The sequence below is a fragment of the Syngnathoides biaculeatus genome, chromosome 2 (assembly GCF_019802595.1).
Source record: "Syngnathoides biaculeatus isolate LvHL_M chromosome 2, ASM1980259v1, whole genome shotgun sequence".
NCBI lineage: Eukaryota > Metazoa > Chordata > Actinopteri > Syngnathiformes > Syngnathidae > Syngnathoides > Syngnathoides biaculeatus.
Window position 1 is genome coordinate 26,302,570 of NC_084641.1, and position 12,078 is coordinate 26,314,647.

The following is a 12,078-nucleotide window of genomic DNA, read 5'->3' on the forward strand; positions in this document are numbered from 1 at the left end:
CTCAAATGAATTGAACGCTCTAAATTGCCCCTAGGTGTGATTGTGAGTGCGACTGTCGTCTGTCTCCATGTGCCCGCCCTGCGATTGGCTTTCAACCAGTTCAGGGTGTATCCGTCCTCCTGCCCAATGGCAGCTGGGATATGCTCCAGAACTCCCCGCGAACCTCATGAGGATAAGCGGCAAAGAAAATGGATGGATGAATGGATGGACTAACACGAAACTATACGCCAAAAAATATAGGAACAATGTCTAACAATGTTTGAAACAATGTCGGGCCTTTTCTCCCAAACACTGCACTGCATATTGTCAACAGCATTTATGACAAGAAAATAAAAAGTTTAATAAAAAAGAATATTTTTACCATCTTTCTTGAAAACAAATTTTCTTGAATAAGCAGATAAACCACCAATAAGCATGATGAGGGTTTGGTTCCCCTAGCCCTCCCCTCAAAAAGAAAAAGAAAAATATTAATATAACAACATATATATCTTATATATAATTTATAATATATAAAATAATATAAAGAATAATGGTGGCACGGTGGGGGCTCAGCTGGTAAAGCGTTGGCCTCACAGTTCTGAGGACCCGGGTTTGATCCCGGCCCCGCTTGTCTGGAGTTTGGATGTTCTCCCTGTGCCTTGTGTGGGTTTTCTCCGGGCACTCCGGTTCCCTCCCACATCCCAAACATGCAACATTAATTGGCCACTCTAAATTGCCCCTAGGTGTGATTGTGAGTGCGTCTGTCTGTCTCGATGTGTCCTGTCATTGGCTGGCGACCGGTTCAGGGTGTACTCCGCCTCCTGCCCGTTGACAGCCGGGCTGGACTCCAGCACTCCTCGCGACCCTCGTGAGGATAAGCGACAAAAGAAAATGGATGGATATAGGGATGACACTTGACCTTCAATTGGACACTTTAAATTGCCCCTAGGTGTGATTGTGAGTGCGGCTGTTTGTCTGTCTCTATGTGCCCTGCGATTGGCTGGCAACCAGTTCAGGGCGTACCCCGCCAACAGCCTGTCGTCAGCTGGGATAGACTCCAGCACTCCTCGTGAGGATAAGCGGCAAAGAAAATGACTAGACGGATGGAAGAGTGCCACCAATCAAATTCGACTTCAACTGTACCTTCCGTATCTTTTCATAAAGTTCAAAGAGCTTGTTGGACGAACCGTTTATGCGGCTCAAGGTTTGAAAATGTGCGTTTTTACACAGGCAACAGTTGTTATTGAGAGGGCATTCACAAAAGAAAAGAGGAAGGTAGAAGAGGTCAAGGGTCACAGGGATGACGCCCCCCCCGACCGGCGCATGTGAGGTTAGCTTCCTCTACTCCCCATGCTCGCTTACCCCTAGAGAGAGGAGTCGGAGGAACAGATATTTACCATTGGGGAAGAGCTGGGGGGCTGCCTGGGACTGGACACTCCTCTCCCCTGCATGCACACGCACACCCACGCCCACACACACACATTGCAAAAAACACCACTTTAGTCCGGCGTCACACGTCAACCCGGCAGCATTCTTCTTTGGCGTAAATCATCTTAGCTTCGCAGCACGGACAAAGAAGCAACGCGGCGAGGAGGAATTATCTCTCCTGAGCGCTCTATCGATACAAAAGGTGAAAATGACATGAGGCATCTTTTAAATGGAAACTCGCTTTGGCAACAACAGCACAAAAAAAAATGTAAATCATCATAAAAAGCTAACAGATTCTTGTACAAAAAAAAAAAAAAAACACAAGGTGACATCTCAAGGCAAAAGTGATCTCATACAGCATGCATATCATGCAAAAAATAAATAAAAAATTGCTCTACACGCAGTGGAATTGTGATTCGGGGATAAGTTGAGCCTTTTTTTTTTTTTTTTTTGCTGGGAATTAAGCGTATTAAGAGTATTGTCAGCGTGGTCAGACAGAGCCAGGAAAGGTTAGTTGCTGCAAGCTGAAAGACGGGACCGCTCGTGTTTTTCGTCACGGCGGCGTGAATCGCTTCGACGCTCTCTCGTTTATCCGCGGTCACTCCCTTCAGCGCAAAAAAAAAAAAAAAAAAATGCTTTTAATGGATCGGCCTTCGTTGGAGCGATTCTTCAGGGGGGCTCGCGTGTGGCCAAGCCGCGAATGATTCGCTCAATTAGATGTTCAAAAAATGGGGGAAACTGGCAAGATCGGGGGTGTCAAACTCATTTTTAATTTGTGGGCCACGTTCACCCCTAATTACATCTGAAGCGGACAGGATCACAATATTTGTGAAATTAAAAATTCGTTAACTCGTCAAGATGTTCCCCATTGTTTTGGTGCCGATAATTAGAAGTAATATTCACTTTCATTCATGATTATCTTGTTGCAAATCATGAGCTGTCTGAAATTTTTAGCCAAACATTATTTCAACAGTATTACGAATCAGTGAAGATGCACCAGGCGGCACGGTGTGGGCTCAGCTGGTAAAGCGTAGGCCTCGCAGTTCTGAGGACGCGGGTTCAATCCCGGAGTTTGCCTGCGTGGGTTTCCTCTGGGCTCTCCGGTTTCCTCCCACATCCCAAAAACATGCAACATTCATTGGACACTCTAAATTGCCCCTAGGTGTGATTTGTCTCAACGTGCCCTGCGATTGGCTGGCGACCAGTTCAGGGTGCAATCCGCCTCCTGCCCGTTCACAGCCGGGATAGGCTCCGGCCCTCCCCGCGACCCTCGTGAGGATAACCAGCAAAGAAAATGGATGGATGGATGGTTGGAATATGCACCATTCAGTTATGCATCATTTGTAAATATGTAAATAGTTTAAACTGTGGTATTGTCTAAATAATAGGTTCCAACAAACAATCCTCTTTTTAAGTGAAGGTTTGCACTGAAATTTTATGATATTCAACGCTATAAATTATTTCAACAGGAAGTATTTTTTGGCGCAGAATTGTAATGTTATGTTATATTGTGAAATTTTCACGTTATAACATGATGTGCTCTACGTTACAACGTGATTCGTTTCATGTTATAACGTAGATTCGTTTCACATTATGACATAGAAAATAATATCCATCCATTCATTTTCTTTGCCACTTATCCTCAAGAGGGTCGCGGGGAGAGCCGGAGCCTATCCCATCTGTCAACGTACACCCTGAACTGGTCGCCAGCCAATCGCAGGGCACATGGAGACAAACAGCCGCACTCACAATCACACCTCGGGGCAATTTAGAGTGTCCAATTAATGTTGCACGTTTTTGGGATGAGGGAGGAAACCGGAGTGCCCGGAGAAAACCCATGAACATGCAAACTCCTCACAGGGAGGGCCTGGATTGAATCCGGGTACTCAGAACCGTGAGGCCAATGCTTTATCGGCTGACCCGCCGTGCCGCCCGTAATGTGAACATGGCACACAATTTTATATTCGCGCTCTCCTGAAACTTGGTCTTGTTTGGCCTTTACAAGTGCATCAAAATCATTCAAGTGTTGTCAGCAGACCCTCCAGTGGACAAAATTACCAATATAAATTACTTTATTTGAAAAATTCTCCATCCCTATTGTCCAAATTGGACCCCCTGACAGGCCGGTTCTGGCCTGCGGGCTGCATGTTTGACACCCTGAGCAAGCTCATTACTTCAACTAACACTGCAAAAATTTCATTTTAACATCATATTATGATATATATGGATAACATTGAAGAGCAGGGGTGCCCAACGCGTCGATCGCCGAGGTATTTTTTGCCGATCCCGTAACCGCGTGCCAAAATCTTTTTTAACAAAGACGTCAGCCTGTCATTCATCCCGCCGCCTGAGACAGGTGCGGCCATTACGCCGATTGACTGACAGTCGGTTTGACCAATCCTGGCCTTCGTGCCCTCGCACGCTGGCTTCTTATTTACCATCTGTCACTTTCTTTCTCCATGGCGGTTGCGGCGATGCACTACCCCCCCCCCCCCCCCATCCCTGTTCGGTAGATCGTGACAGGCTGGCTGCTTGAAAAGTAGCTCTTGGGGTAAAAAAAAAAGTGAGGACCCCTGGTTAATAACTCTTAAGCAGCGTATGCTGGTCATTTTGATGCCGATCGAGTCGAGTTACAAGTCAAATGTGCCCCAAGTTTTGGTAGCTGAGTGGGCACCTAGCTGCCTGCCTCCCTTAAAACCACAAGTTTACATACACTATAAGTTATAAAAAGACAAAACACCCCCCTACCCCCTTACAAGCTGACATGAAATTAAATCCAGTTTTAGGTCAATTGGGATTAACAACATTATTTTTATGTGCTGTGTCAAAAGTTTAAATAGAGTAATTTGAATATGGCTTTAAACAATTCAGGAACAGACAGAATATGATGATATTTTTCGGGGGGAAGATTCTGAATTGAGCTAACCATAGACACAACACTGCATGTGTTGGAACTGGGCATGCTTGAAACACACTTCTTTACGTAACCTTGTGGGAATAAATTCAAACAAAATCATTCACTCAATCAAGATATCGGGAAGAGAATTGTGGACCTGCACAAATCTAGTTCATCCTTGGGTGCAATATCCAGGTCCCTGAAAGTGCCACATTCATCTGTTCAAATAATTACTACTGCGAGAAGTCAAACGACAACCAAAATGTGTGACCCAAGCCATAGAGTTTAAAGGCAAAGGGAACAAATACTAATGAAATATATGTCAACAAGTAATGAATTCAGTCTAATTGCATGTCAGACAGTGGGGGGAGTATTTTAAAGGCAATGGTACCAAGTACTAAAGAAGTGTATGTCAACTTCTGGTGTCGCCACTATCTATCCATCTCGCTGTCCGTTTGCTTAACTCAATAGTCCCAAACGTGACATAGGAGGTTTTGGTTAGCTCCACATGTTACGGAACTGTATTTGAGCCGATAATTACCAAGTACATGAGAATTATTATTTTTTTGGATGGCTCAAGGAATTTCAGTAAAGTGCGATATCTTTTCAAGTTTCGGTTTAAAAACTCAGCCAACATCCAAATTATCATCGCCTGCAGGACTTGGCCAAGGTCAACGCAGGATTGGTTTCTTGGGGTCTCGTTTCAATTTATTTGCATTGGTGTAATACAAATTCATACATTTTCCATTTTTTGGTTTAAAGGAGAAACTATTGAAATGAGATTTTTAAATATGCCGTAATTTTCATAAAAATGAGGTCGTGGTAAAAGGTACAGTGCCGTGCACGACTACCGGTATGTGCCCCCGTTCTCAAGTCCTTTCTCCCTCCCACGTTCCACACCTTAAAGTTCAAGATCATCTGACAAACGTTTTTAAATGGCGATTATTTTTACATGCATATTTGCAGCTACCTGGCTGGCCCTGTGTGAAAAAGTAACTCGCCCTTGAGCCCAATAAGTGGTTGGCCTACCCGCAGCAGCCAGAATGAAAATCATGCAGTCTTTCATATCACCGTGATAATACTTGCCCCACTCCATCCTTCTTCTAATTTAGTAACAAATAGAGTTCTAGTTTAGTAAAAAAAAAAAACGAGTTATTTTGTTCTTTTTTTACGAGCATAAACTAAGGTCAAAACACAGCATTTCAATTGCCGTAATTTCCGGACTATAAACCGCGACTTTTGTCACACGGTTTCAACCCTGCGTCTTATGCAATGATGCGGCTAATTTATGCAATTTTGCTAATGGCCACCAGGGGGCGCTCGAGCAGAAAACGTTAAGAGTGAGACAGGCGGAATATATGTGTCGAGGAAGAAGCAAGTTTTAGGTAACTTTGCTCTTTGTGCGTGAGTAAAATTAGCACGAACAGACCCTCATCATGAAAAAATGCGAGAAGAAATGCACAGGACGCAGCTTTCAAGTTAAAAGCGATCGACCTGGCCGATAAACACGGAAACGGAGATGCTGCACGTAAACATGGCATGAACGAATCGATGGTGAGACACTGGAAACGGCAGCAGGAAGAACTGGAGCAATGTAAAAGGTGGCCTGAACCGTGTTGCTGCTGTGTTACTGCCGTGTCTCTGTGACTTTTACCGGTACGTTTTTTAATTTATTTATTATTATTATTTTTTTAACACCGCCCTGTTAGTGCTGTGTTACTACCGTGTTGCTGCCACACCACAGGCACTGTTTAGAAAGAAAAGCAAAAGTATATTATTAAAATTTTGAAAACTTTGTGTACCGTCTTTCTTTGTAAATATCTAATGTTTCAATCTGGGCACATGCGGCTCATGTATCTACAAAATGGTTTTCCCTTTAAAAATGTAGTGGGTGCGGCTTATAATCAGGTGCGACTTATAGTCCAGAAAATACGGTCAATGAATGTTCGGATTTTGAATACGACGCTCAAAAACCTAGATTTTGTTTTTGTAGGCCATTGAGAAGCCGACTAGTAATCTTTTGAATGAATTTGTGATAATTTGCGACTTGTTCTTTGTAGTCCGAAGGGAGTTGCTGCACATTGGAAACACCTCGGCCATCTGCTCTCTGTTTGTTCACCCAGTCTTCAAGAATGTTTTCCAGTTCGGGCCACTCCACAGCTCAGTGGTTAGAGGATTGGTTTGGTAAACCGGTGGTCATGAGTTCGTTTCTCACTGGGGCCCCCACACCCCGAGAGGAGTCGCGTCAGGAAAGGCATCCGGTGTAAAAACTGTCCCAAACAAATGCGGGCGTTCATCTCAGATGACACGCTTGGGCGACCCATAACAGGACAAGCCGAAAGAAAGTTGTTGTTGTTGTTGTTTGAGAAGCTGACTAGTTGCTGTGTTCTGGATCATTGTCCTGCCCCGGAACCCAAGTCCACAAATTCTTGGGAACCCTTTAGCTGTTCATTTGTTTGTTTTTTTGCCTTGAAAGCCACGGATGCCAGTTTTGCCCAGTCTCTTCCTCACGCTCGAGTCATGAACACGGACCTTCACTGAAGCAAAGGGAGGCCTGCAGTTCTTTTGATGTCGTTCTGGGTTCTTTGGTTGATCTGCTCGATGATGTGCTCTCATGGGTTAATTTTTGCAGGCCGGCCACTGTTAGTGAGGTTCACGTCTGTTCCATATTTTCTCAATTTGTGGATAATGACTCTCACCTTGGTTCACTAGAGCCCTAAAGCTTCAGAAATGGCTTTGTATCCCTTTCTAGACTCATTGATGTCAAATACTTTATCCCGCATCTGTTCTTGAATTTCTTGGGATTGTGGCATTTTGTTGCAAGCTTTTGCTTTTTGAAATCTTCTGGCCGACTTCATTTTGTCATACGGGTTCCACATAAGTAATTTCTTGAATGAACAGGTCTGGAAGTATGATTTATGATTTAACAAGGGCGTGAGGAAGGGAGTGGCGGGAGGGGGTTTTCAGTTACGTTACCGGCAGCTTTGAATGTTTTTTTTCCCTCTTATGAAATAAAATCATTTAAAAATTGGCATTTTATGTTTACTTGTGTTATCTTTGTTGATATTTACCTTTAATTTTGCACGACTTGAAACATAAAATTGGTGAAACTATGCAAACAAACAGCAACAAAAAAAAAGAACTTGAGCGAGGGCAAATACCTTTGCACGGCACTGTATGCGCATTCGTACGGAGGCTCTGAAGCACAGGTGTCAAACTCAAGGCTCGGGGGCCAGATGTGGCCCGTCAGATGATTTTACGTGGCCCGCGAAGACAAATCATGAGTATCAACTTCCATAATTTTATTTAAAATCAGGACAAAATTTAAAATTGTCATATCACAAATGATGTTGAGATATTGCAAGCATTTTTGTGTTACCAAACATCAACAATAGCTGAAAAAACCATCACTCTTGATTTCTAATTTAATAGTTGATAAATGTAATGTGTAAATATGATGGGTCAATTAAAGATTTTCATGGTTTCGGTCATAATGACAGAAACCGTAACTACAATGTGGCCCGCGATTGAAATGAGTTTGACCCCCCTGCCCTAAAGGGATATTGAAAAAAAAAAACAACTTGTTTCTCATAGTAATGAGTAAGTTTCTCACTGTAAAGAGAAACGTTCTCATTGTAATGAGTAAGTTTCTCATTGTAATGAGTAAGTTTCTCATTGTAATGAGTAACTTATTCATTGTAATGAGTAAGTTTCTCACTGTAATGAGAAACGTTCTAATTGTAATGAGTAAGTTTCTCATTGTAATGAGTAACTTACTCATTGTAATGAGTAAGTTTCTCATTGTAATGAGTAACTTACTCATTACGATGAGAAACAAGTTAGTTTTTTTTTTCAATGTCCCTTTAGGGGCTCGATCCATATGAGGTGCCACATTAAGATAGAAATTAATAAAGAGTACAAAGCACCCGCAGCCACTTAATCTGCCCACCCCCACCTGCCCTACCACCATCTCAACATGCAACATCCAGAAACAAGCAATAAGCAGACAGGGGGAAAGGGCACATATATGATGTCAGCATGAATGTAAGACACCCTGAAATGAAAGCAAAATATGTTTACGTTATGGGCAATAACTGTGCGGCTACATGCATGTGATACATGCATGCTAATATGTGCCGTGTGTTTGTGAGGTTATGATTTTGAGAGAGAGAGAGCGAGAGAGAGTGCGGATGTGTATATACTGTTGGTGTGTGTGTGTGTGTGTGTGTGTGTGTGTGTTGCAAAGTGCGGCCAACTTTTTCGATGACTGAACTCCTGAGCATGTCTGCATCTGCCTGCTATTTGTGAATGTTTATGATTTGCCAACAGCGTGAACATTTCCACATGACGGCCGCTCCTTTCTGACATCTGACCCGGCATGGTACACAGACATTTTATGCAAAAATAAACTCGGCTCTGACGGTTCAAATCAAACATCTGATTGTAGAGCTTGTACGGGCGACTGAGCAAATATTTCTGAAAGTGCCTGTGTGCGTGTGCGTGCATGCGCGCGTGTTTAGGCAAGAAATGTGCTCGTCTTACACATCCAATTGAATTTCAAGCGAAACGCACGACTCCCAGAAAGCTGAGAAAGAAAGACTCGAGGAGACTTCCACGATGAGCCTGCATTTGATGTGTTGCTTAAAAGTGGATGTAGACGCCACCAAAGAAAATATGGCGGGAGGCAGACAAGACGGACTAAAAGATGGAGGACGGCGCATCCACGGAACGCTGCCAATGATCAGACTATGATGCAAGTCACCCATTCATTTTCTTAGCCGCTTATCCTCACAAGGGTCGCGGGGAGCGCTGGAACCTATCACAGCTGTCAACGGGCAGGAGGCGGGCTACACCCTCAACTGGTCACCAGCCAATCGCAGGCCACGTGGAGACAAACAACCGCTCTCACTATCACACCTACGGGCAATTTAGTGTCCAATTAATGTTGCATGTTTTTGGGATGTGGGAGGAAACCGGAGTGCCGGGAGAAAACCCACGCAGGCACGGGGAGAACATGCAAACTCCACACAGGCGGCGTTTGCCGGCAGAGAAGGTGCCTACTAGTTTCTATGGACTAGAAGCAACTGCAAGCACTCAGATAGTTTACAATAAAATGGGGAAGAAGTGACAAGCTATGGTGTCTCTTCATTCTTTGCATATTAAATGGATAATGACAAAGTCAGCTTTAGTTCCGTATGATTTCTGATGTAATGACACGGTCAAGATGTTGTCTAACTGTTTCAAACATGACAGTTTTTCCCAAATATGGCCTCAAAGTGCTTTAATCACAGCCTCGATGCACCGCGGCGTTGAGACAATCAGGCAGCGGCGTTGCCTGGGTGGAATCTTGATTAGGTTGTGTGAGAAGGGCTGGACCAGATTAGAGGTGGAACGCTTCACAAAATCCACGGTTCAGTATATCATATCTTGGTTTTGTGGTCATGGTTTTCGGTTTGGTTTGGTACACGTTGACTCTTAAGAAAGGTATTTATATGTTTTATGGTGAAGTTAAAAGTGAAAGTATGTTCACAGCATTATTATTATTATTCATTACCGCAATTCCCGGCCGACAGAGCGGACCTGGCTATAAGCCTCACCCGGTACATTTGTAAAGGAAATACCATTTGCTACATACATACACCGCGCCTTGTAAAAGCCGCAAGTGCCCACATTGAAACACGAGATATTTTCAAAGAAAGACGGTACACAGAGTTTAATGCTAGCTCCGCCGTGCTAGCGCTAATGCTGACAAAAAAAAAAATTCCGGTAAAAATCACTGAGACACGGCAGTAGCACGCTAGCACAGCGCTAAGAGGGTCGGACTGGTAAAAGTCCCTTCCTCCACCCGTCTCACTCTTACCTTTTCCGCTCGAGTGCCCCCTTGCGGCCGTTAGAAAAAAAAATTGCACAAATTAGCCGCATCACCGCATTAACCGCAGGGTTGAAAGCGTGTGAGAAAAAGTCGCGGCTTCTAGGCAGGAAATTATTGTACTTTTGTTGTTATTATTGCGTTACGTAAAATCTTTTTGATTAATCAGAAATATACATTTGTTATTCTGTCAATTCCGGTGGCATATTTTGACAGGCGGGACAAATGCCAAACGATAAAATCAACCTGTATAGCCACCTGTTGTGATTATTACAAAAGAATAAGTCATGGCTCCCCTGCAAATACGTCAGCTTTGTGTTCAATTGTCAAACCCAGATTTCGCACAGACTAAGTAAATATGTGAGTAAATTGAGACAACCTCGATATTAATATTGGCACACTGACACAACCCTCGTCGTTTTCCTCTCAACAACCCCATGAAGACTTTGAAATTAAATAAAATCTTCATTAAGTGGAGAGTTTCAGCTTTAATTTTTGAGTGCAGTGAAAACACGGTACTCGAACGTCTCCGTTCTCGAATAAATTGGTTTTCGAACGCAAATTTTGAGATTTTTTTTTTGCTTCTGTTTTCGAACGAAAATCAGGACTTAAACGCCAGCGACCAAACCCGGAAATAACATAACGCCTGCGGCCCGACCAGCTGATCCACGACGTGCGTTGTTATTGTGAATTCGAACGCACCGCGAAAAAAACCCGGAAATAACATAACGCTGGTGGCGCGACCATCTGATCCACGGCGGACGTTGTTATTGTGTATAACACAGCCTCTGTACGCAGACGTGGGAAATATCGATCCGGTTTTCGAAGAAATGGCTTCTTGAACCACCTTCTGGAATGGACTGTGGTCGAGAACCGAGGTTGTACTGTATTTACATCCAAATCAGGCAAAGAGGGTAGGAATTATAACCGCTCGTGTACATGCTTCCCACTTGTTAAAGGGGCCGCTGCATGCTAGCATCGCGTATCCTCGGGTTAAGACGAGTTTCCACGGTAATCAAAACCTACGAGTCACAAACAAAGCGATTTCCAGGGAGTCGCCGTTTTAAGTTGTCCGCTTTTTTCAGCAGCTATCTTGCCCTGGAGAGAAGCACACATGGCTTCCGATGGTCTCCCCAGCGTTATTAGCAATCTTGAACCTCGAACCTTGTAGGCATGAGGCTCTCCAAGACAAAATAATTAGCTGCTGCGTAGCTGAAAGTCAGTGTCCTGCCTGGAACTGATTCATAACGTACAAATGCAACCATCGTCTCGCGTGTACACTGCAACTCAAGAGTTGTGTGTTTTAGAAAGCAAAAAGGAAGACGCGCAGACCGCACCAAAACTGTCACACCCCTATAATCTTCATTCTTTACAATTTGGGACTTTTTTTTTTTATGGAACATTAATGGCATCACTTAGCTGGGTTGTCATATGAAGTGCTGTTGTCTAAATTGTGCACATTTGTCACATGTTGTACACGTAACAGTGTAATGCAACAAAACATGTTTACGTTTTTGGCTCTTTATAATGTTTAATCGGTTTATCTGTGGAAAGAACAAATATGTGGTTCATTACAAAACTATCATTGATGGTTTTAATCCTACTTTTTAGAAGAAACATCCAAGGGTCCTGTTGAGTCATTCATTTGAAAGTAAGAAACGTACACACAATATAATCAAATTTAGTTATGTAACTGTGAGAAATTTGTTGAAATGGTTCCACAATAATAAAATTTTCAAGAGATTAACTTGTAATTGTATCCAGCATTTCCCAACACTGAGTGACAGCTGAAAGTATTTTCATTTTTTAGCTCTGTCCGTGATTCAATCAAATATCTAGAAGCATTGTTTTGAAAATTCGCCATTTTCATTTTTAAGAAAGGTTGTATTGATTTAAAAACAAAACC

General features: G+C 43.2%; 1 protein-coding gene across 4 annotated transcripts in view; it reads right to left on the reverse strand.

The window, feature by feature from the left end:
• The window catches only part of scube3 (signal peptide, CUB domain, EGF-like 3), a 141,300-nt gene that overhangs the window by 31,606 nt on the left and 97,616 nt on the right, over positions 1 to 12,078 (reverse strand). For 2 of the 4 annotated variants that reach the window (XM_061843690.1, XM_061843681.1), the window contains exon 7: positions 1,377 to 1,447. The exons of 1 other annotated variant lie outside the window; for it this stretch is intronic. In XM_061843690.1, coding sequence (XP_061699674.1) covers positions 1,377 to 1,447 — 71 coding nt within the window. The remainder of the gene's footprint in view (positions 1 to 1,376; positions 1,448 to 12,078) is intronic. One more of the 4 variants, XM_061843698.1, reaches the window with a different exon arrangement.